At 39.4% G+C, this 26,818-nt stretch overlaps 1 protein-coding gene across 29 annotated transcripts in view; it reads right to left on the minus strand.

Annotated features, from left to right (window-relative positions):
* ANO10 (anoctamin 10) overlaps nt 1–26,818 on the minus strand; it is a 325,787-nt gene that overhangs the window by 50,434 nt on the left and 248,535 nt on the right. For all 29 annotated transcript variants that reach the window (XR_010155571.1, XM_009445306.4, XM_024355436.3 and 26 more), the window contains one exon: nt 15,536–15,652. Coding sequence is in view for 28 of the 29 variants with exons in the window: in XM_009445306.4 (XP_009443581.1) it covers nt 15,536–15,652 (117 nt within the window). In the remaining variant the exon portion in view is untranslated. The remainder of the gene's footprint in view (nt 1–15,535; nt 15,653–26,818) is intronic.

A 26,818-nucleotide genomic window follows, 5' to 3' on the forward strand; every position in this document is an offset into this window, starting at 1 on the left:
GGTACAGAAGTCCTCAGTAAGGTTTTCCTTTTAATGAAAAGCAGCTCCAAATCATTTTCTAACAAAGAGCAGCCTGTAAAGTCCAGCTGCAGACACAGACAGGCAAGCTGGGAGCTTGCACGCGTGAATGCCAGAAGGAAAGAACTACCTGGGACTAGGCATATTCAAAATGGTGGCTCCATCTTCCGTTCTCTGCCAACCACATGTGTAGTAAGAAGGAGACAAGATGGCGCTGGCCAAGGGGAAAGTTTATTTGCATAATAACATTAGGGTGGGGCGACCAGCCTTCCCCACGGCTATGTAAACGTCACACCTGACTGAACCAATCTGTGAGCCCTACTTAAATCAGACACTGCCTCCTCAAGCCGGACTACAAAGTCCGGCGCATCCACTACCGTTTGCTCTTTTCCTCTCGGAAGTCCCCTCTCTTACTAGAGAGAGAGCTGTTTTCCTTTCTTTTTTTCTCTTTATTCTGCCCATTAAACCTCCACTCCTAAACTCCTCGCGTGTGTTCGTGTCCTAAATTTTCTTGGTGCAAGACGACGAACCCCAGGTATTTACCCCACACAATGTAGCTGCTTCAATAGTGCTTTTATTTAAAGTCAAACATAAACTGCTATATTGCGACCTGACAGGTCTATTCTTATAGGCTGTGCGAGGATTAATAAAGATAGTGGACTGCTAGTGCTCTATCAATGGCAAAATTAAATAAATGTTAAATATTATATTTCAGGTCACATGGAGGTTCAATTCCATACATGTCTCACCAAGGCTCCCTCCCTCAGCTCTAAGCTTATAGTCTATGGTCTAAAGAGCCTCAAGGATGGTTCGATAACAGCAATGATATCAAAGTCCAAAGAATTGTCTTGGATGTTAAACTGGAGGTACTAAGGTGGTAAAGAATTGTAAGGAAGGCCGGGCGCAGTGGCTCACGCCTGTAATCCCAGCACTTTGGGAGGCTGAGGCGGGTGGATCACAAGGTCAGGAGTTAAAGACCGGCCTGAGCAACATGGTGAAACTCCATCTCTACTAAAAATAAAAAAATTAGATGGGGGTGGTGGCGGGTGCCTGTAATCCCAGCTACTCAGGAGGCTGAGGCAGGGGAATCGTCCGAAACTGGGAGGCAGAAGTTGCAGTGAGCCAAGACAGCGCCATTGCACTCCAGCCTGGGCGACAGGGCGAGACTGTCTCAAAACAAAAACCAAACCAAAACAAACAAACAAAGAATTGGAAGGAAAACTTAGCCAAAGGGCTAGATCTTTATTGGTTGTTACTTATGCAGGGAGAGGTAGCTAAGAGAACATGGGACTTTAGGGCCAGAGACCTGGGTGTACAGCATGGGCTTTTTCAAAGTGCTGAAGGTCTGATTTTAGACAAATCACATATCCTTCTTAGTGACCAATTTCCTTTTCTTTTTCCATTTTATTATACAAAAGTAGAGAGAATAATGAACCCCAACTTACTCATCACCGGGCTTCAACAATGATTAACTCATAGCCAAACAGTTCATCTGTCACCCAGCCTCCATTCCTGGATTGTTGATGCATTGGTTATCTATTACTGCGTAACAAATTATCCCAAAACTTAGTGGCTTAGAACAAGCATTTATTATCTCACACTTCCTGTGCGTCAGGAATTTGGAAGCAGCTGGGTGGCTCTGGCTCAGAGTCTCTCACAAAGCTATAGTCAGGATGTAGGCAGGAACTGCAGTCATTCAAAGGCTTAGAGCTAAGGCTAAAGAAGGGAATGGCAATAGGTCCCTAAGCCAAAACTGGCCTACAGCCTGTTCAGTAAACAAAGTTTACTGGAACACAGCCACGCTCTTTCATTTACGTATGTCTAAGACTGCTTTTGCATTACAGCAGCAGAACTATTAGCTGTGATAGAGACTGGATGGCCCACGTGCCTAAAGTATTTATTATCTGGCCCTTTACAGAAAAAGTTTGCCAACTCCTAGCCCAGAGAATCTGTTTCCAAGATCACTTGCTCCCATGGTTGTTGGCAATAAGCCATGTTCCTAGTCCTGTAGGCTTCTACACTGGCTGGCTGAGTGTCCTCACAACATGGCAGCTAGCTTCGCAAGAGGAAGAGTGATTCAAGAGGGAGAAGGCAGAAGACATCATGTTGTTTAATGACCTGGCCTCAGAAGAAACATAACGTCATTTCTACAGTATTCTACTGATAACACAGAAAAATCAAGATACAAAGTGGGAGAGGACTCCACAAGGGCATAAATACTAGGCAGCAGGGATCACTGTAGAACATCGTAGAAGCTGACAACAACAGCTGGAGATCCATTCCTTAATCTGTAAAGTCAGGATTCCTAACAAGATCATTTCTATAGAATTTTTCAACTCTAACATTGGACAATTATATGATGCAGAGAACTTCTGATATATTTTTGTGTTTCAATCATAGATGTATTCAATTAGTATTTGTTGCATTTTTTTTTTTTTTTGAGATGGAGTCTTGCTCTGTTGCCCAGGCTGGAGTGTGATCTTGGCTCAATGCAACCTCTGCCTCCCGGGTTCAAGCAATTCTCCTGCCTCAGCCTCCTCAGTAGCTGGGACTACAGCTGTGCACCACCATGGCTGGCTAATTCTTTGTATTTTTGTAGAGATGGGGTTTCACCATGTTGGCCAGGCTGGTCTTGAACTCCTGACCTCAAACAATCCACCCACCTCGGCCTCCCAAAGTGCTGGGATGACAGGCGTGAGCTACTGCACCCAGCTGTTGCTGAATTTTAATATCTGTATTTTCATTTTGAGTTACATATGGGTTCACTATATTACTATTTATGTTCTCATAAGCATTATTTCTTTATGAAGTGATTATTTTCCTTTAGGTAGTATTTAAAAGAGTTCTTAAATCCAAACATTTCTTGTTTTCTACATTCTATTCTTAAGAGAAAGAAACAAATGAGCAAACATGTTGTTCTTAGGGCTTTACTTTAAAAGTCTAAATTTCCTAGCCTATCAATCACTAATATATTTCAGCCCAGTTTCTCTATGTTTATTACATAATATAATATTCAGTCATATTCTTGAGATCCTATAGCATTGGAAATCAAGTAAAAAATATGCTGGGCACAGTGTCTCATGCCAGTAATCCCAACACTTTGAGAGGCTGAGGAGGGTGGATTGCTTGAGCCCAGGAGTTTGAGACCAGCCTGGGCAACATGGTGAAACCCTGTCTCTACAAAAAATACAAAAATTAGCCCTTCATGGTGGCGCACACCTGTAGTCCCAGATACTCGGGAGGCTGAGGTGTGAGGATAGCTTGAGCCCAGGAGGTGCAGGTTGCAGGTTGCAGTGAGCTGTGAACATGCTACTGTACTCCAGCCTGGGCAACAGAGCCAGACCCTGTCTCAAAAAAGAAAAAGAAAAACAAAAACAAAAAGCAAAAGCAACGGAAAAAGACAAAGAAAAAGAAAAGGAAAAAGAAAGGAAAGGAAAGGAATACTGTTTGTTACAGTAAACAAAAAATTTCCTATTTTAGCAGTTTACTAGTAATTAAAAACAAAGTTGTTTTTTTAAGTGTGGTTTCCTACACTTTTGGTGTAGGAAAGTATATTAAATATTTAATAATGGTTTCCTGAATCTAATACCCAACTATAACACACAGAGGATAATTTCAAAGTCAAAGGATTAGCACTTAATAGTTGAAAAAAGGCACAAAGGGATGGGGCTTTGACCTTAATGATGTTCACTTAATTAATGACTATTTCATTCAACGATTATAAATCTACATTTCTGGAGTAATCCTGCTTCCAAAAAGCTTCTTGTCTGGTAGTCATAGACCAGTATCTTTAAATTCGATGATGCCAACAGTATAATCTTTTAAAAAGAATTGGCCAGGGGCCAAGCACGGTGGCTCACACCTGTAATCCCAGCAGTTTGGGAGGCCAAAATGGATGCATCACTTGAGGTCAAGAGTTTGAGACCAGCGTGGCCAACATGGCGAAACCCTGTCTCTACTAAAAATACAAAAATTAGCTGGGCATGGAGGCACACACCTGTAGTCCCAGCTACTCGGGAGGCTGAGGTGGGAGAATTGCTTGAACCCAGGAGGTGGAAGTTGCAGGGAACCCAGATTGCGCCACCACACTCCAGGGTAGATGACAGAGCAAGACTGTCTCAAGAAAAGAACTGGCCAGGGCTGGGAGCGGTGGCTCACACTTGTAATCCCAGCACTTTGGAAGGCCAATGTGGGTGAATTGCTTGAGCTCAGAAGATCTAGACCAGCCTGGGGAACATGGTGAAACTTTGTTTCTACAAAAAATAAAAATAATAATTAGCTGGGCATGGTGGTGCACACCTATAGTCCTAGCTACTCGGGGGACTGAGGCAGGAAGATCATTTGAGCCTGGGAGGTCGAGGCTGCAGTGAGCATGCATTCCACTGCATTCCAGCCTGGGTGACAAAGTGACATCCTGTCTCAAAAAATAAAGAAAAGAAAAGAACTGGGCATGGTGGCTCATACCTGTAATCCCAGCACTTTAGGAGGCCCAGGTGGGCAGATCACTTGAGCCCAGGAGTTCGAAACCAGCCTGGGCAACATGGCAAGACCCTGTCTCTACTATAAATATACAGAAAAATACAAAATATTAGCCAGGTGTGGTGGCTAACACTGGTAGTTCCAGCTACTTGGTAGGCTGAGGAAGCAGGATTGTTTGAGCCTGGAAGGTCAAGGCTGTAGTGAGCTGTGATCGTGCCACTGCACTCCAGCCTGAGTGACAAGAGTAAGACCATGTCTCCAAAAAAAAAAGTTTTTTATTGTGATAAAATACGTGTAACATAAAATCTCTACCTCCCTCTTCATAACTTTTTCATCTAACAGTATAATCTTTTAATTTCCTAAAATATTTAATAAAAAGTAAATAAATGGATACATAAGCCAATCCTAGGCATTTACCTGCAAAAGAAGAGCTGCTCTCCCATATGTTGACCATCATGGCAATGCAATTATTAATCTAATACAGAATATGAGATTGGAACTCTAACTTTAAAAAAGAATACATCTTTTTTGTTGTTGTTGCTATTGTTGTTTTTTGAGATGGAGTCTCGCTCTGTCGCCCAGGCTGGAGTGCAGTGGTGAGATCTCAGCTCATTGCAACCTCTGCCTCACGGGTTCAAGCGACTCTCCTGCCTCAGACTCCTGAGTAGCTGGGATTACAGGTGCGTGCCACCATGTCTGGCTAATTTTTGTATTTTCAGTAGAGACGGGGTTTCACCATGTTGGTCAGGCTGGTCTCAAACTCCTGACCTTGTGGTCCGCCTGCCTCAGCCTCCCAAAGTGCTGGGATTACAGGTGTTAGCCACCGCGCCCACCCTTTTTTGTTGTTTTTAAATATAGTTTTAAGCATTCTGAAATCTCTAGAATTTATTATGAGGCAAGTTTTTTCTTTACCAATGCAAATACATTTGAATGACATCTGTGAAAATGGTCCCAAGCACACAGCCATCACTTCTACAGCATAGTGGCCCCAAGGCCTTTCTCTGTGGAATGGACCTGTGCCTCCAGGCCCCCTCTTACCACATTGCTTCCAATCTATCAATGGGGTGACTTGAAAAATGGTAAATTTTATTCCATTTCACAGCCTATTCAGTAGTTTTCATAAGAAAAAATAAATATGCCTATGATTTGGCCATGTTTCTCACATCTACAGGGAATATTAAGATATATAAATTTTACAGTTTGCTTAGAAAACCAATGAGATAAGTAGTCACTTACATACATTGTTTACTGAGGAAGACAACGATCAGAAGAGCTGTAGTTTTATTTTACTGTCTGGATGCCTCTGTGCACTTTAAAGAAATTTTTCTCTAGTGAAAACATAAAATACAGGAGGAAAAAGTCTACCCATCAGTGATAAAAGGAGGATTGCTCCAGAGCCTGAATTAGTTTTCTAGCTAACAAGTACAAGTGCAAAGTACAAACTATTTTAGAATTCTTTCTTGCGTGATTTGGGGTTATTTTACAATCTTGGGGAGCTACTCTTGTTACTGATGTCAATCACAGTCAGATTTTTTTTGGAAAAAAAAAAAAGGATTTGAGCTTTATCAAGGCAAGGTTTGTGGTCCTTCTAAAGTGTCCACATACAATTCTTCAGAATGCATTCTCTTCCCCAGTGATCCCAGAAAGGCACATGACCTGTTTCCATTTCTGCCAGAGTATCTATTTTAAGACTCTTCTTTTTTTGTCCAAGGACATCATTTGTCCTTATTTATTTAATATATTGGCTTGTGAATTACATGTGAGTCAACAAACTCAGTTTGATTAAGTGGATATTTATTCAGAGTCTATTGGGCACCAGGCCCTATGCTGGGTGAGGGGACTCAGCAGTGAGTGAGTCATCACCTGGCCCTCGGGGACCTCACAGCTCACAAGGGAGACTGAAACAGAACAAACTATAGTGGGGCAAATGAACAGAAATGGGCACCAGGCTCCTGTTACACAATGGGAAGAAGGCTTTCTCCAGGAGGTGGGGTCTGTGAAGCTGACTGCAGAGGGCAGGTATACTGGTGGTCAGAGTTACAAAGTAGGAGTGCTTGGGAATCTTGCTAGACCCAAAAGGTGCAAAGGAGCCAGTATTTATTTGTGCATTAATCATCTTTAAAGGAGGTTATCATTTTATCAATTGGAGAGAAATTTACTGTGCAAAAAATTACCTGCAAATGGCTAACAGACCCTACCGTGGAGAGCTGTTCTGAAGAGACACTGGCACATGCAAAAGGTTTAGAACAGTGCCTGGCTCATGTTCTCACACACTACATGTCAGCTGTTACTACCTCATTGTTTTTACAGCCCAGCTGTGTTAGGTCATGAAAATAGGTGGGATTGCCACAAAGGTAGAATTCTGACTCTGCAGGCAAATCTGATGTTACGGTACCATTTTATCCTAGAATTCCTTGCTGGGTTCCCCAGCAAATGCATGAGGTGGTCCTCCTCCTCCCTCATCATCCTCATTCCCCCAACACACTGCTCCATAATGGGTCTTACTCACATTGCCTCATTCCAGCCTCATTCTGACTTTGCCCCATTTGAGTGTTGGGGGGACTCTAATACAGGAAGGTCAAGTCACTTCTCTGCAGCTACACAGGGCTGAAACCTCCTTTGCAAAAATCATTAACAGTGAGAAAGTTATGACACTGAAAGGGATCTGATCTAACCAACTCCATCTTGCTTCCAACCTCTAAGCTAGCTGCCCTTGCTCATTCCTAGGCAAAGGCCGAACTAACTTTGGAAGAAACTTAGTTTATAGTTTAACTTTGAAACAAAGATGATTAACAGTCCTTTCCTGAAACAAACTCCTTTCTTGCCTGGGAGCCAGACCACCTTTATAAAACTAACAAATTAGCCACAAGACTTGCAACTTCCCCAGTTACTCCTGCAGATAACATGTAGAATCTAAGATCGGTCTTTTAAGATGTCTTTTCCAGTTTTTGCATTTCTGAGGACTGATGGCTCCACCAGATTCACCAACCAGTCCTGTGGCCCTCACCCAGGAACTGACTCAGCTGAAGAAGACAGCTTTGACTCACTGTGATTTCACCTCTGATCCAATTAGTCGGTACTCCCCATTCCCTGGCCCCCTACCCACCAAACTATCCTTGAAAAACTCTAGTCTGAATTTTTGGGGAGACTGATTTGAGTAATAATAAAACTGCTCTCATGTTCAACCTGCTCTGCATGAATTAAACTAGTTCTCTAGTGCAATTCTCCTGTCTTGATAAATTGGCTCTATCTGGGCAGCGGGCGAAATGAACCCTTTGGGTGGTGACAGGGCTGGAAGACAAACCTTCCAGTGAAAGAAGAAAGGGAGAGGCAGGCTCAGACAGGCCACCCAAATGATAGATATACCATAAACTTTGGTACTTTTTACTGGGCCTAGACCTGACTTGGGGCCCCAGGAAGTAGACCACCCCTTCCTAAGGACTGTGGCTATTGGCTTTGTTAGAGGCTAATTCTGTATTTGGATTTAACATTTCATTCTGAACTAGATGTTGGCAGATTAATATGTGATTACCTATTCAACAGTCAAATACTTTAGCACCTTAATTCTAGGCTGTAAAATTTTACAGTTTCCATTAAAAATGCTTATGTATTTACTGTAACTTTTTTTTTTTTTTTTTTTTTTAAATAGAGATGAGGTCTTGCCATGTTGCCCAGGCTGGTCTCAAGCTATCTGTCTGCCTTGGTCTCCTAAAGTGCTAGGATTACAGACATGAGCCACTGTGCCCAGCCTCTATTTACCTTAACTTGAGAGCACAAATGGAGCGGGGGGAAGAAGTTCAGAAGTTCTTATGAAATGTTGAAAAAAACCTATTAAATTAGGTTAACATTTAACCTAATTTAACACTGAATACTTAAATATAAACCAAAAATAAAATCCTAAGCTGCTCAACTAACAGAACGGACCCCCTCCCCTGGGCCAAAGGGACCTCAGAGAAACCTGGAAAGCTGAATTCTCAGCCATGACAGGGAGGCTGGCAGGCCTCATTATACATTCTCCCTTTTGGAGTTTAGGTACAAATGACCACCACCAGCATTAACATTAAAATAGAGATCATTAGACTGTCAAAACAGACCCTTTGTGGCAGTAAGATAACAAATTGCAACCTGGCTGCAGTACAGCATCACATGACAGATAGCAGACCCCAAAGGAAATCAAATATTTTACCCCACAATATATTTCTTTGACGTATTTTGAAATGGTTCCACAATACTATCTCTTGTGGGGGAAATCTGCGTCTGTAGAGAATATCCATTAATACAGCCAGTCCTTTCCTGGATCTAGGAGAGATGAACCAAGAGTCTGATACCTCTTAAGGTCTGAAGAAACATTTACCATGTATCCCCTCTGAAGGGTGCTACCATCTACCCAACAAGAACCTTGGCTTCCACAAACCCCTTTATCTTAACTCAGGCATTTCCTTCTACTGCCTCCAGGTCTTTAGACAAAGCTTGACTCTTTCAACCAATTGCCAATTTGAATCCACCTATGACCTGTAAGCCCATCCCTCCCCCGCCTCCACACCTTTCACATCGCATCAATGTATACCTCACATGTATTTATGTCTTTCTCTGTAACTTCTGTCTCGCTAAAATGCATAATGAAGCCAAACTGTAACCTGACTGCCTTGGGCACTTTCTCAGGACCTCGAGACTGTTCTCTGGGACTATGGTCACTCATATTGGCTTAGAATAAACCTCTTTAAATATCTTACAGAGTTTGGTTTTTCCATTAACATAACTTAATTTAAATACACTTAACTCTAAAAAACAAAGACATTATTTGATAAGGCCTGGCCCAGTTGGCCTGTCTAGTTAAGGGTCCTACACCTAATTTGAGGCCCCTGAGAGCTATAATTAGTAGTGTCTCCTTAAAGTCCTTCTCTTGTTCATTTAACTGATTCCTGAGGCTGTTTTCTTTCTCAAAGGCTCTAGGCAGCCAGCCCTGCTCCCTGGCTTCTGTGTGTGTTCTGGGCTCCCAGGAGGGCTGACTGCCCAGAAGCAGGTTAAGTGGATGTTGTCCTTGTGCTCCAGGCCACGGAGTTATCAAATGGTTCCTGCATTAGAATCCTTTCTATTTTTAATTGGATCTTAAAATGACTGAGAGATGAATAAATCAATTTGAAGAGAAATAAAAGGGCATCACTAGGATGATATTTACTGTCTACAATTCTTTGTAAAGGTTTCAGCCAAACAAAGCCTAATCATTTGAAAATGCCCTATGCAAAGTAAACTATTTTATTTTCCTCAGTTTGCCTCCCACCTTCAAGTATGTCTAATTTGCCTATATATTTAGAAACACACACAGCTTCCTATTTGATACCAAAAAAGATCTGTTTTCAGTACATTTCCTTCCCACATTCATTTCAGCAATCCACCACCACTCCTCCTGTCACAAGCTGAGAAGAATCGCTGAATCCACAGAGCACGTCTCCAAATGGGATCCAAGGACCCTGCATTAGAATCACTTGATGTGCTGGTTTAAAAAGGAGATTTCTTGGGCCTTCCTATAGACTGGGGAATCCAGTCTTTCATTTTATGAAAAAAAAATATATAAAAATAAAAAACTGAGGTGCGAAGAGGCCACCTGACTTGTCCACAGGTGGCACAAGGTGGCCTCAAACTTGCTTGTTCTTGGCACTCACCTGGCCATGCTTGGGAATCTATTTTTGCTGGGGGGTGGGGATTGATAAAAGTGGGGTGGAGACACAGGAGCATTTTTAAAAAAATGTAAGTCCCTGGGCGCCACCTTCGATTTAGGGAAGAAGAATCTTCAGGGCATAGGGTCTAAGTACATGTGTTTTTCACAAGGGTTTACATGTAAAATGCACAACCCTATTTAAGGACTGTCAAATTTCTCAATCATATTTTGCCCATAAAATGAGACTTGAGTTGAAAAGTAGCAATTAAGGTATAAATTAAACATAATAACTATCCATAAGTAATAATTTCTACTGATAAGCTTACTATCAATGTCTGGTCACTTAATAGTGAGACTTCACCCAAATATGTTTTCAATAACTCAATTTCTGATCTGGTCCCACAAACTGACCAGGTTACCTGACAGAAGCTCTCTCTGCTTTTGTTACGTGGGAGGAGCCCAGTGAGTTGAGGCTACTCATAGTTACAAAGCAGATAGTTAAATGTCAGATTAAAGAAAAATGAGAAACCTATTCTCCATCCTAGAAATGGCACTAGTTCAGCAAGTAAACTGAAGTCATGGCCAGTTAATTTTTTGAGTTTCTGAAAAGGAGGTAACCTTTTGTACCTTATAGGACCTCCTGGGCAGTGAGACTAAACAGGAATTGTGATGAAAATGTTTGTCTCTCCTGGTTGGTGGCATAAACTTGGGTGGCCCATGTAGCAGTGTCAACCATGCAGCAAAGCCTTGAGTCAGCAAAAGAGAGTGAGAGGCGGTTGTTACATACGATATCTTTGGTCCAACTTTTACCCTGAACCTTTTTTTTTTTGAGACAGAGTCTCACTCTGTCACTCAGCCTGGAGTGCAGAGGCGTGATCTTGGCTCACTGCAACCTCCACCTTCGAGATTCAAGCGATTCTCGTGCCTCAGCCTCCCGAGTAGCTGGGATTACAGGTGTGTGCCACCATACCCAGCTAATTTTTGTATTTTTAGTAGAGACAGGGTTTCACCATGTTGGCTGGGCTGGTCTCGAACTCCTGACCTCAACTGATCCACCCACCTTGGTCTCCCAAAGTGCTCGGATTACAGGCGTGAGCCACCACACCCAGCCAACCCTGAACCTTTAATTCTCAGATTGATAATTAAAAGAAAAAAATTTAGTGGAGACAGGGAGGGAGAATACTTCTTCTGGGTTTGCAAGGCCCTAAGAGAGCCTGACAACACTCATCATTGCTGTCTGCCCACTTGATGGATCAGAGACATTAGAGCTGCACATGTACAAATTTAAAAATCACCTTCAGGGCAAGCTATGAACGTTCTATTAGAAAGCATTCAATAAGTATACTGAATGGAACCTGTTAGACATCTGTCCCTTCAGAATCACCTTTTCTTACAAGGTGGTTTTAACGAGAGAATCAGATCTATGTCCTCAGGGGAAAAAAATCTCAAAGAGACATAACATCTTTTAGATTTTTCTTCTTCTTTTTAAGTAATACAGGTTGAGCATCCCTAATCTGAAAATCTGAAATACCCCAAAATCCTGAAACTTTGTGAATGCCAAAAAAAAAAAAAAAAAAAAAAAAAGTCATTGAAGCATTTCAGATTTCAGATTTTCCCATTAGGAAGGCTCAGCAGTAAATACAATGCAACTATTCAAAAATCTGAAAAAAAAAATCCAAAATCTAAAACACTTCTGGTCCTAAGCACTTTGGATAAGGGATACTCAACTTGTATGAGAGAGGATTTTGGTCAGTGTTTCATTTCTCAAAGAAGATGAGCATAAATAAATTTGGAATTAGAGCTTTGTCTCACTGTCAGGTAAAGTGTACCTGAAGATATGGGAATCTAAGAGCTAAGATGACTTGAGAGGTCATTTAGCCATATCCATAGTAAACACATATCCATGACACCCTCAATGGCAAATATAACAGTCCTGCATTTGGAGTTTTAGGTAAATGTATTTAGTAACATGAGACATACTAATAATATGTTGAATTTGGTGGTGGTGAGGGAGGTTCATAGGGAATGAGGTATAATTTCATTCTCTCAGAAGAATCCTTTCCTTTTTAGACAAACAAGTAGTAACATGAAATCCTGAGTGATTTTTTCAAAAGATCTTTTTTAAAAAAGCAAATTCATGGAATTTTATGGTATATACAGACCATAAAATTTACTGTATAGATATACCACGAAATCCTGAGTAACATGAAGCATGATTCTTCCTTGACCTGGAGTTAAGATATGTATGCACCAGCCAGGAAGTTGCCTGCCCCCATCTACAAAATGTCACCAGAAATGCAATCAATGGAGAAATCTGATTAACTAAAACTCTTCCAGAGACAAGGCTGTACATTCAGCTTTTTTTCTTACATACCTCATAAAGTTTTTAGATGCTTTATGCCCTCTCACGCATTTTTAAACTGACACCTAAAATCTTTTAGTCATAAATTCAATAGCTGCAAAAATGTAGGCAGTGTGTATGTGCATGCATAAGCATAGACAGATCTTTTTTAAAAAAGCAGGTTACTGGAATTTTATTGTATAGATATACAATAATTTACTTAACCATTCTCCTATTGAGGAATTTAGTTATCTCCAGATTTTTGCTAATAAAAATGTTTCAATGACTAAATTTTGGTACTCTTTTCAGACACAACCATTACCCTAGTAAGGTTTGTTTGGTGTTGGAGAGTAATTGAAATTAAATTCAACTGCAATTCGAGGAAGACTGAACCAATTTACACTTCTGTCAGTTATATATAAAAGAATGTCCATTTCCCAAATCCAGTGAGGACAGGCTATCATGACATAATCCAATAGAACATGCGAAATGTGGTATTTCACTGGTGTTTAAATTTATATTTCTTTAATTTTGAATGAGGTTGAGCATCTCTTCATATGCTTTCCTTTCATTACTGGACTGTCATTTTTTATAGACTTGTGGAAATTATTTTTTGAATTAAAGATATTGACTTTGTTATATACGAAAATATTTTTCCAGTTTGTCCAATTTATCTTTTGAGTTTGCTTATTTTTTGTCATACAGAAGTTTTCATTTTTCATGTATTTTACTTTATCTTTTTTTTTTTTTTTTAATGATTTTTGGGTTTTGTGTCTTGATTAGGAAGGCATTTCTCACTAAAAGATACACCCAGACTTTTAATAGACTTCTTACGGTTTACATTTTTTACATTTAAATCTGTCAACCTTGAATTTGGTGGTGGTGGGGAGGTTCATAAGGAATGAGTTAAAATACAGTATAATAATTTTCCCAAACAGCTGTTTGCCATCAAACTGTGTAACAAATAATCCTTCTTTTTTCCATTGACATAAAATATCACTTTTACCATAAATGAAATCCCCAGTTTTATTTGGGCCCATTTATGGACTCAATGCTCTCTATTCCACTGATTTTTCCATTTCTTCCCTAATTTAAAATGTATTTAATTTTAATAATTGTACTATTCAGAATACATTTTAATATCTGACAGAGTGAGAGTCCCCATTTTTCTTCTTTATCAGAAATTTCCTTGCTATTCTCAGATGTTTATTTTGATATATTTGAATTGGTATTGGATATTTACAAGATTGAATCTTTTGATCCCAGTAAAGTTTTAAAAAAATTGTTCTATAAGTTATCTATATTGTTTCCATAAATCACCACCTAAGTTTTTACATTTTGGTTTCTTCTGTAAATGTGAATTTTTCATCAAAAATATTTTCTAACTGATTATTTCTTGTGAAAAGAAACACGATTTTAGATAAACTTTGTAACTTGCTTCCTTACCAAATTTTTTTATTTTTAATAATTTATTTTTAGCTATATAATCCTCTAATTTTCTTTTCTTTTTTTTTTTTTTTGAGACAAGGTCTCACTCTGTTACCCAGGCGGGAGTGCAGTGGCATGATCATGGCTCATTACAGCCTTGACCTTCTAGGCTCAAGCAATTCTCCCAGCTCAGCCTCCCAAGTAGCTGTTACTACAGGCGTGCACCACCATGCCTGGCTAATTTTTGTATTTTTTGTAGAGACGGGGTTTCACCACGTTGCCCAGGTTGGTCTTAAACTCCTGGGCTCAAGGGATCTACCCACCTCAGCCTCCCAAAGTGCTGGGATTACAGGTGTGAGCCACTGCACCCAGCCTAATCCTCTGATTTTCAAGTAATGATAATCTTGCCTCTTCTACTTGAACTTATCTCTTCCTCTTATACAACTGCTTTGGTTAGTACCTCTAGAAGAATGCTAGCTGTCAGTGGTGATGATGGATTTTCTGCCATTGCTGGGAATGCTCTGGAGTTTCATTATTGGGCACGATGCTGGGTTCCGGTTTACCATATAGACACACTGGCTAGCCCACATGCCAAAAGTGAACTTGTCCAACCTCTAGGAATGCAGGTAACTTAGTCTTGTCACCTACTGTGTGGCAAACATGAGCACAGCTATGGCTAGTGGGCCTGGGTTCATCCTCTTTTCCACATTCTTATCACAAGTCCTCTTCTGGAGTCACCCTGCCTCATCAGGGCAAGTATTGGTTTGATGTGGGGTTCTCCTGTCCGGCGCACTACCCTTGGAGCCCTCAGGCTTTGATCAAAGGGTCATCTTAGGTGGGTCCTCTTCACGTTCTTTTTTTCTCCCCACTCCCCAAACGTAAGAAGAAATATTTCTATGCAAAGTGGTTTGGAGGCCAAAGAAGGAGTGTGTGTCCAGGAGGTTCTGCCCAGAGCTTGTCCCCTCAGATGGCAATGCCTTACTGATTCTCTCATTTCTTAAATTCCTATGCAGCACTAAAGATAACAAGTGAGAGATACTCCAGGTGTCTAGGGATCTTCTGTCTACTCCCACTCTCCTACAAGCAGAAAATCACCAAAATGGTTAACTCCAGCATGGCTTTTGTTTTTTTTTTGTAGTCTCTGGTAGAATGTGGAAGTCACTGAGGCGCAGTTTCTCCTTTCAGGGCAATTTTGCTGCTTCTACACACCTGAGCTCATTCTGTCTCGCTCTCTGAAAGCTATTATTCAGGATTTTATTCATTCACTTCTCCTCACTTAATGTTTCAGTAGATGGCAAAACTGGAAGCTGTGGGGAGCTGCCCCAGGTTGATTCTTAGATGTCTGTCTTGTTCTTTTGCTGAATGCTAGCTCTATTCTTTATTTAACATTGCCTGAATATTTTTGTTTCTTTAGTTTAGTTCTTTAAACCTATTTGTTGCTCATATTGTTAGGATTTTGGTTTTGTTATGTCATCCTAAACTGGAGTCCTCTGTATTCATTTAAACTGGTAACTTCAAGGCTGAAAAAAATGCTGAGACTGATTCTTCTGAATTATTTTTCCTGTCATTTGCTAAAGCAATACATACATTTTCAGGACAGCTGCTCTTACCTGCTGCTTGAGTGCCTCCAAAGACTCAAATTCCAGTCTGGCTAGTTTCATCTGGATATGCCGTGGCTTATCAGGTATGGCAAATGCAAGTATAAACTTTAAAGCCAGGAGTGCGTGCTGAAAACAAGAAAGAGTACATGTTGATGTGATACATCAGATCATATATGCAAGGAAATAAATTGATATCTAAGCAATCTAGGATTATTTATATTAATCTTGGGTAATTTCTAAGTATTGGCCTGTGAAGTATCAAAGACCAAGCAGGCCCATGAGTTGTACTGAGTGAGTCCACCCTGTTGTGGTCCATTCAGTAATTACTGACTTTGCTTAATTCTTTTTTTTGAGACTGAGTTTCATTCTGTTGCCCAGGCTAGAGGAGTGCAGTGGCACGATCTTGGCTCACTGTAACCTCTGCCTCCCAGTTTCAAGTGATTCTCCTGCCTCAGCCTCCCGAGCGCACCATCACACCTAACTAATTTTTTTTGTATTTTTTAGTAGAGACGGGGGTTTCACCATGTTGGTCAGACTGGTCTCAAACTCCTGACCTCAGGTGATCCACCCACCTTGGCCTCCCAAAGTGCCGGGATTGCAGGTGTTGAGCCACCACACCCAGCCAACTTTATTCTTTTTAAAACCAGGTATTCCTGTAAACTGATACCGTAAGGGTACCCTCAATGTTTTATAGAAAAATGGCTTATTCTGAAGTCTTCCACAAACTCTTTTCTAGAAACGCATCTTAGTATACAATATTTGTAGTCACTCCACTCTCTGCCCAATGTCCCTGTGCTGCACTTCAGTTTGAGTTACATGAAACGTACATGTATCTTAAAAATAAGGTGTCATGAATCCTCTAATCCCAGTAGCATTTGGTGCATTTTCTTTTATGATGTGATAATAAATAAAGATTAATTCAATGATTGTAACTTTATGCTGCTGACTCCATATATGGTAAGTACACAGACATTATAATATGGAAAACTTAAAACCTGGCTATTATTTTTCCTTCTCACACAAGCATCATAAAGAAGTCCTCTATAACATAATGATATGAGATGTATAATTAAGCCAATGGTATTGCTTCCCTTGGTAATCCCGCTGTTCAGATGTATAGGCTCAACCTACTGATACTTCTCCTAATCCAGATCATCTTGTGATCCAGAATCAACACCCACAGAAATCTAAGTGATCAAAGGATAAAGCTGCCTCTGTGGTGACAGCATGAGTTACTAAATATTAAAAGTTGTGAATTTTAAAAGAAATAATTAAAAGGCATTAAGAAAATCAATGAGAGAGATGGAACAGCCTTTAAGAAATGTTGCATTGAATTATTGACAGAAAAAGGACAGTTGAAAAAAATTAAATGAATTTCTTACTGTGATATTTCCAAAAGGAGAAATGAGGGATAAATAACAAGCAGATATCTCCTGGGAGAAGCATGAAATAGTGAAGGAAATCAGCATGATGCCAGAACAAGCAATAATTTAATCAGAAGACTTGAAAACCAGCAGAACCCCAGGACAGGCCAAGCAGTGGCTGGTATTAACAAGAGACAAAGAATAGACCAGGGACAAACAGCCTTCATGTAAATGTGAATGCCATGACCAAAGATGACACTGGAAGATACTGATTAAGGGTCTAGAGTAGGAAAACAAGTAGATAATACAGCATGGACCAGATGATACCCTATGTTGAAATTCTGAACTAACTGAATTAATAAAAACCTGGATATAATCTCCAAAGAATACATGAATAATTCAGAAAAGGCTATGCTGTACTGTTATTTCATTCCATTAGAATACTGAGATAAAATTTTATACAAGACAATCTCTTCAGTGGAAATATCAGACAAGAAGTACACAAATTAGTAGATAAAAATAAATCTTCCATGTATTTCAGAGTCTGTGTGGGCTTAAGTTGCCGGAGCCCTACATGACATGACAAAGTCATGGCCCCTTTCCATCTCTCCTAATAAATCTGTACCCATTTCCTCTTCCTCAGAGCCTTGGCAGGAATGAAAAAAACAAAATATCCTGCTGAGGAAGGACATGCTTCCCTTGGATGTAAGGCATCTGGAAGGTGTAAACTCTCGTTTGGGAACCAGGACTGGCTAACAGGTAACAGAACAAGTAGGTAACAGAACAAGGCTGCCCAGATTTTGCTGCTGTGGTTTCCATGCGAACTGTTCACAAAATTCTCATGAATTGAAAAAAGTTGGTATTGATTAGACAATATTAATCAAAACAGGATGCCATTTTAAACATTTGCATAGCAACATGCTTTTATGAGTAATTCTCTAAAGTTTATTTTCCAAAAAATATAGCATCTTCACAATGGTTTTCTTTAGATGGTGGCACTATAGGCAGTCTATCTTTACTCTTTAATGGACATGAATTACTTTTATATGGGGGAAAAACTTATATCAAAAAGAACACAGGGATTCCTATAAATGAATTACATATGCCCTGCCACGCTCCTAAACTCACCTTGTCCTGATTGCTCATTTGCCCAGTAAACAGACAAAGCCAGACAATCTGCAGTTCAGAGAATATGGCTTTTTAAACTGAAGTCCAAGAATATAAGAAGCTGGGCAAAGTGGGCTGGGTGCAGTGGCTCACGCCTGTAATCCCAGCACTTTGAGAGGCTGAGGTGGGTGGATCACTTGAGGTCAGGAGTTCAAGACCAGCCTGGACAACTTGGGGAAACCCCATCTCCACTAGAAATACAAAAATTAGCCAGGCATGGTGGCAGGCATCTGTAATCCCAGCTACTTGGGAGGTTGAGGCAGGGGAATTGCTTGCACTTGGAAGGCGGAGGTTTCAGTGAGCTGAGATCGTGCCACTGCACTCCAGCCTGGGTGACAGAGCGAGACTCCATCTCAGAAAAAAAAAAAAAAAAAAAAAAAAAAAGCTGGGCAAAGTGATCACGTTGTATTCATTCATTCTGCAAATATGTGGAAAGTACTTATGCAGGGCCAGAGTGCTCAGATGGAAGCCTTCATCAACTACTTCCTAACCTTCTCTAATCTGTCATACTGATTTTCTCCCCACTTTGCCAAACTACCAGAAATTTCACCAATTATAGGTTTATTTGCTTTAATACACATTTTCTATTAAAAGTGAAAGCATCAGTGGGAAGGTTAAGGAGCATCAACCATTCACAGATATTGGTTAATTACTTTAATTAGCTGTTGCTAGCAAGTTATTTCTTGCTATCCTCCACCCCTACCCCTACCCCTAGGCAAATAACAATGAATACTTGTGAGTGAGGTGGGAAGACAACACAGCAGAGATAGAATCAGCTTCAACAGCAGGGGACCTGCTTCAAGGAAGAGGTGTAAAGAGAAGCAGAAAGGGGCCAATATTGTCTCTATGGTCAGGAAAGGATATATTAGACCTTCCCCACCTCTACCCCAACTTTCTTAGGGTTTCTCTTACCCAGGATCCAGAATTCAAGTTAAGCATCATTAAGGAAGCTTTTGTGTTGTAGCCTGGAAGCCTAAATAACATTTATAGCCTCGTGTTTCAAAAGGTCAATTTTTTGGATATTATTTATATTTTCCATACAGCCACTCTGTTTCAAGGCTGGGAACTGCTTTATGCTAACTAATCTGAGAAAGAAAAAAAACCACAAAAAGCATTTTCATCATTTTTTCTTGTTTAAATAAAAGAAAATAAGATAAAATAGGAATCTATTCATATTTGAAGAAAAACACTCAAAATGAACAGTGGGGTGGAAGGAGCCTGTCTATGAAAAAAGAAGACATTTTATGCACCAGAATTGTGATTCTTCATCAACAATCTTCTTTTACAGTAAAACGCACAAAATTATATCCTAAACAAAGTAAAGGAGAAGAACAGTGAAGGTGGGGGGAGGAGAGGGTGAGGAGATGGGCAGAATTTTAAAACTAGCAAATACAAAGAAGTTGGCTCCCCACAACAATATGCCTTAAAAAGTGATTATAGGGTGTCTGAGTTGGGAAAGGGAAAAAAAGTAACAGGACCAGAGAAAATTAGCTCTCAGAAGCTAAATGTTTTCCAGTGCCAGCGGTAAAGTACTGCCCGCTCTGCTATTAGCACATTGCTCACCTTTGGTCACTGCAGGGTTGTCAAACCCTAGGACTCTCATGCCAGCTGCAAGGAGAGCCAGCAGAACCATTTTATTTTGCAAAAACTAGAAAACTTGTGATATGATCCATAGTAGTAGCTGTGTTTTGTAGTAATATGTCCCCAACCCTGTCTCTAATGAAACAGAAAATGCAAATTAGAGTTGAATTCTTAGAATTCTGAAAAGCAGATCTGATTCCTACAATGGTATGTATGCAGAGTTACCTGTCTCCATTCAGATCGCAGCCAGGACTGAACAAAAGGAGTGCCCTGAAAAAGGTATCCTCTGCTGATTACTAGACAAATTACATGCCAAATGCAAATTAATAAAAATGATTAATGGAGCAGAGATGGAAAAAAATGTTATGGAATTAGGCTCTTAAGAAAACAACCTCAGGGATTTTCATTTTAAGATGGCAGACCAAGCATGTACATCTACTTCTTCTACCTCCCAAAGGTCCCCTGAAATGACAGAAAGATGTATTCTAAAAGAAACAACACTGGAAAATAAGAGAAGTTGCCAGAACTTCTGAGGATAGTACCAAGGTAAAGGCAGGTACTCTCAAAGGAGCCTCAAAGAAGGCCCAATGTCAGATTTGACCCCACAAAGGAAAGGACTGAGCCAGGGAGTCTGCACCAAAGTGAATAAAGAACAGCCATCAGAGAAGCTGGGGTCATAGGGACCTTTCTCATGCCACCTTGAGAGGGAAAGAGAAAGTAGAATGTATACATCCAACTTTCTGTCTTTTCAGAGGACCGCCTGAGGGACTAGTTTCTGCCTTTTCTAAATTAGAGGGCATGTGAACTTAAAGGATATACTTTAAATGCCTAGGGAGTGCTGAGAATAATTAAGAGCTTGTCAGCTTGTAGCAGCACCAGAGAACTTGCAGTACAGCAGACAGATACCAGAGGCAGCAAGAAATTACAATCTCCTAAAAAAGAAGCTGGCAAGCCTTTTTAATCGGGAAATTAGATGCATAATCCCAGAGAAGACACACTACCAGAAAAGATTTGAGAGACTCTCTGATTCTCTAACTGGGCTGATTGGTGAAGGCCTTCCTTGTATAAAGCTAGTCTGTAATGACAGAGAGATGGCTGTTTTTCAGATGCCCAAATGCCAGCAAAAAACAAAAGGGCATCTGAAAAAAAAAAAAACAAAAAAAACCCAAAAACAACAACAACAAAAAAAAAAAAACAAGGAAAAATGGCCCAAGCAAAGAAACACAATAATTCTTCAGAAGCTGACCCAAAAGAAATGAAGATCTGTGAATTGCCTGACAGAGAATTCAAATAACTGTCTTTAAAAAGCTCAGTGAGCTATAAGAGGTCACAGACAACTAAATAAAATGAGGAAAACAATGCATGAACAGAAAGAGAATATATCAGCAATCAAATAGAAACTGTAAAAAAGAACCCAACAGAAATTCTGGAGCTGAAGAATAACTGAATTAACAAGTCACACCTAGGTATGATGGCTCACACTTGTAATCTCAGCACTTTGGGAGGCCAAGGTGGAGGATCATTTGAGACCAGGATTTGAGACTGGCCCAAGTAACATAGCAAGACCTTATCTCTACAAAAATAAAAATAAAAAATAAAAAACTTAGCTGGGTGTGGTGCCGCATGCCTGATGTCCCAGCTACTTGGGAGACTGAGGCTGTAGGATTGCTTGAAACCAGGAATTTGAGGCTGGAGTGAGCTATTATCACACTACCACACTCCAGCCTGCTGACATGGCAGGGCCTTGTCTGTATTAAAAAAAAAAAAAATTCAGCCAGGCACGGTGGCTCATGCCTGTAATCCCATTATTTTGGGAGGCTGAGGCAGGTGGATCACCTGAGGTCAGGAGTTCAAGACAAGGCTGACCAACATGGTGAAACCCTGTCTCTGCTAAAAATACAAAAAATTTAGCTGGGCGTGGTGGCAGCCACCTGTAATCCCAGCTACTTGGGAAGCTGATGCACGAGAATTGCTTGAATCCAGGAGGCAGAGGTTGCAGTGAGCCGAGATGGTGCCACTGCACTCCAGCCTGGGCAACAAGAGTGAAACTCTGTCTTAAAAAAAAAAAATTCACTAATGAGGTTCAACAGCAAATTTGAACAAGCAGAAAAAAAAGAATCAGTGAACTCAAAGATAGGTCATTGGAAATTATTGAGTCACAGGAGCAAAAACAACAAAAGAAGAAAAGTGAAGAAAGCTTAATGAAACAGCATCAATTGGACCAATTATGTATTATAAGAGTTCCAGAGGAGAAGAGACAGAAAGAAATGGGAACAGAACTTAATTTGAGGAAATAATAGCTGGAAACTTACCAAATCTGAGGAAATGTAAATCCAAATTCAAGAAGCTGAAAGGTGACTAAGATGAGCCCAAAGAGGCCTACACCAAGACACATTATAATCAAACTGTCAAAATCAAAGACAAAGAGAGTATCTTGAAAGCAGCAAGAGAAAAGTAATTTATCATGTACAAGGGAATTCCCACATTATCAGCAGATTTCTCAGCAGGAAGATTGGGGGCCAGAAGAGAACAAGATGATATATTCAAAGTACTGAAAGAAAAAACTCCCAACCAAGAATTCTATACCTGGAAAAATCATCCTTCAAAAATGTAGGAGAGAAATAAAGACCTTTCAGATAAGCAAAACCTGAGGGATTTCATCACTACTACAACTGCCTTACACATAATGCTACAGGCATTCCTTCAAGCAGAAGCTCAAGGACACTAGATAGCAACACAACAGCATAAGAAAAAATAAACTCTCTGGTAAAGGTAAATATATAGACAAATAAAAAATCCTTTAATAATGCAATGGTGGTATATAAATCACTTTTAATTCTAGTATACACTTTAAAGATAAAAACATAAAACTAACTACAAAAGAATACTAATGGATCAAAAAATGTAATTTGTGGCTGGGTACTATGCCTATAATTCCAGCACTTTGAGAGGCCCAGGTGGGTGAATCACTGAGCCCCAGGAGTTTGAGACCAGCCTGGGCAACATGGTAAAACCCTGTCTCACAAAAAAACACAGAATTTAGCCAGGCATGGTGGCCCATGCCTATAGTTCAAGCTACTCGGGAGGCTGGGGTGGGAGGATCACCTGAGCCCAGGGAAGTTGTGGTTGCAGTGAGCTGTGATTGTGCCGCTCCATTCCAGCCTGAGTGACAGAGTGAGACCCTGTCTCAAAAAAGAAATAGTTATTTGTGACATTGATAATAAAAGTGGTGAGGGGAAAATGTAAACAAGAAGATTTTTTTGCATGCTACTGAAGTTTTTAACAGTTTAAACTATAAGATATTTTATGTAATCCCCATGATAACTACAAAGAAAATACCTGTAAAAAAAACACAAAAAAGAAAATGAGAAAGGAATCAAAGCAAGTTCCTACAAAAAAAATCAACAAAATACAAAGGAAGGCAGCAAGACAGAAAAAGTGCAGCAAAATAATTACAAGACATACTGAAAGCAATGAACAAAATGGCAATTGTAAGTCTGCTCTATCAGTAATTACTTTAAGTGTAAATGGGTTAAACTCCCTGATCAAAAGACATAGAGTGGCTGAATGGATTTTAAAAAAAACCAACAAGAAGAAGATCCAATTACCTGCAGATGTAAAGACATACATACAATGAAAGTGAAAGAATGAGGAAAAATGCTCATTTTCATTTACCATGAAAATGGCAACAAAAAGAGAGCCAGAATGACCATACTTACATCAGACAAAATAGACTTTAATTAACAAACTGTTATAAGAGACAAATGAGGATATTATGTAAAAACGAAAGGGCCAAATTATATAGAAAGATATAACAATTATAATTGTATATGCATCTAACATCAGAGTAACCAAATATATGAAACAAATATTGATGGAATTGAAGGGAGAAATGAACACTAATACCGTAATAGTAGGAGATTTCAATACTGCACTTCAATAATGGATAAAACAATCAGACATAAGATCAATAAGGAAACAGAGGACTTAACATCACAGACCAATTTAATTTAATAGATATATACAGAACACTCTACCCAGCAATAACAGAATAAACATGCTTCTCAAGTACATATAAAAGATTCTCCAGTACAGATCATACCTAAGGCCACAAAACAAGCCTTAACAAATTCAAGAAGACTGAAATCATACCAAGTATAATTTCTGACCAAAATGGAATGGAACTAGAAATCAAAAGCAAAAGGAAAGTGGAAAATTCACAAATTGTGGAAATTAACACTCTTGAACAACCAATGAGTCAAAAAAGACATCACAAAGGAAATTAGAAAATATCTTGAAGCAAATGAAAACAAAACCACAACATACCAAAACTTATGGGACATAGCAACGACAGTACTAAGAGAGAAGTTTATAGTGGTAAATGCTTACATTATAAAAAAAAGAAAGATCTCAAGTCAATAACTTGACTTTAACCTCAATAAACTACAAAAAGAACAAACTAAAGTTAGCAGAAGAAAGGAAATAATAAAGATGAGAACAAAAATAAATAAAACAGACTAGAAAAACAACAGCAAAAAAAAAAAAAAATCAACAAAAGTAAGAGTTGGTCTTTCGAAAAGATCAACAAAATTAACAAATCCTTAGCTAGACTAATGAAGAAAAGACTCATATACCAAAAATCAGAAATGTAAGAAGAAACATTACAATCGATGCCACAGAAATAAAATAGACTACTAAGAACAATTATACACCAATAAACTGGATAAACTAGAAATAAATGAATTCCTAGAAACATGCAACCTACCAAAACTGAATCATGAAGAAAAAAAATCTGAACAGAACTATACTAGTAAGGAGATTGAATCAGTAATAAAAAACCTACCAACAAAGAAAAGCCCAGGACCAGAGAGCTTCATGGGTGAATTCCACCAAACATTTAAAGAAGAATTACCACCAATACACCTCGAATTCTTCCAAAATACTGACAAGAAGGGAATACTTCCAGACTCATCTTATGAGGTCAATATCACTGTGATACCAAAACCAAAGACATAATTTAAAAAAGAAAACTATAGTCCAATATCCCTAATCAATATTGATGCAAATTCCTTAACAAAATACTAGCAAACCAAATTCAACAACACATTAAAAAAATTACGCAGCATGACCAAGTGGGATTTATTCTTGAACTACAAGGATGGAACAACATATGTAAACCAATCAACATAATACACCACACTAACAGAATGAAAGACAAACCACATTATTTCAATTGATGCAAAAAAAGTATACGACAAAATTCAATACCCTTTCATGATAAAAACACTCAACAAACTAGGAGTAAAAAGAAATTACCTTAACATACTAAAGGTTATATATGAAAAAGCCTAGAGCTAACGTCATACCAAATGATGGAAAACTGAAAGCTTTCCCTCTAAGATCAGGAACATGGCGAGGAATGCTTAGTCTTGCCACTTCCTGTCAACAAAGTACTGGAAGTCCAGTACTTTCTTAATTGCCAGAGCAATTAAGAAAATAAATAAATAAAAATAAATAAAAGGTATCCAAATTGGAAAGTAGTAAAATTATATCTGTTTGTGGATTACATTATTTTAAATGTAGACAACGCTAATTCTACACACATACACACACACACACACCCATTAGAACTAATAAATGAACTCAGCAGAATTGTAGAATACAAAATCAACACACAAAAATCAGTTACATTTCTATATACTAACAATGAACAATTTGAAAAGGAAATTGAGAACTCAATCATTTTTACAATAGCATCAAAAAGAATAAAAATACTAAAATACTTAGGGATAAATGTGACCAAGGAGATGAAAAGCGTGTACACTGAAACCACAAAACATTGCCACAAGAAATTGAATAAGACACAAATAAATGAAAAGACATTCTGTGTTCATGTGCTGTATTAGAACACTTAATATTGTTAAAATGTGTATATCACCCAAAGTGATCTATAGATTCAATGCAATTTCTAACACAAAAGATTCTTAATCTCCAACAGGGTCAGCAAACTTCTTAAAAGGCCACGGAATAAATATTTTAGCCACATAGTCTCTGTCACAATTACTCAACTCTGCCATTCCTTGCAACATGAAAAGCAGAATATATAAACAAATGGGTGCAGCTGGGTGCCAATACAACTTTAATAATAGGCGGCAGGAGGATTTGGTCCTTTGGCTGGGGTTTGCCATCCTTTGGTATAGATTGTATAGAAAGACTGAAAACTCTAATCAGTTAATTAACTCATATGAATTTGTTAAAAGATGAGAAAGCATCACAAAATGTGTGCCTCAATAACATAATGACTAGGACTCTTCTCTGGAGTTTAAAAGGAATTCTCTGGCAGTGTCTTCAGGCCCTATGCCCTGGTGGTCACCCTGAGAAGACGTCTTCAGGGCAGGGCTGTGTCTATGACCCAGCTCACCTTGCTCCACTCCAACCAAGCTCCATTCCTGGTGTGCTGAGGATCCACACAGGGAATGACAGGGAACCACTAATATCACAAAAGGCCTAGGCCTCTGGGCTGCCTGCATGGGTGACTTCCCAAGATCAGTCGAGTAAACAAAGAGTTGGTCTTAAAAGATGTACAGCAAACCCTTGAAGCTTTGCTGAAAAAACAACTCACAAAAAGCAGATTAACAGGAGAAAAGATGTGATATGGATTCAGTTAATGAGAACTCAGGGAAGTGACCAGCAGTTAATTGTTTTCTTCTTTGGTAGGTCTGGACTTTAGGCAGACAAGGGAACTTTAGAGAATCTGATGCTTTGGGAGAGACAGTATGGGGGAGGTCAGAGAGACCTTGAGGCTCCCTTTTCAGTTCAGCATGTCAAAGTGCAGTATTTGGGGGTATTGGTTTCTGAGTCTCAATAAATATTAATAGCTGGAATCTAAAAGAAGTACACAGGGAAAAAAGGGAATATGTTAGAAGAGTCAAAACAATGAGAGAGGGAGAACTGCTCAGTATGAAAGCATGAAGAGTATTTTACTTCCTTCCTTCCTTTTTTTTTTTTTTTTTTTTTTGACAGAGTTTCACTCTTGTTGCCCAGGCTGGAGTGCAATGGCACAGTCTCGGCTCACTGCAACCTCCACCACCCAGGTTCCAACGATTCTCCTGCCTCAGCCTCCTGAGTAGCTGGGATTACAGGCATGCACCACCATGTCCGGCTAATTTTTTTGTATTTT

The sequence above is a fragment of the Pan troglodytes genome, chromosome 2 (assembly GCF_028858775.2).
Source record: "Pan troglodytes isolate AG18354 chromosome 2, NHGRI_mPanTro3-v2.0_pri, whole genome shotgun sequence".
NCBI lineage: Eukaryota > Metazoa > Chordata > Mammalia > Primates > Hominidae > Pan > Pan troglodytes.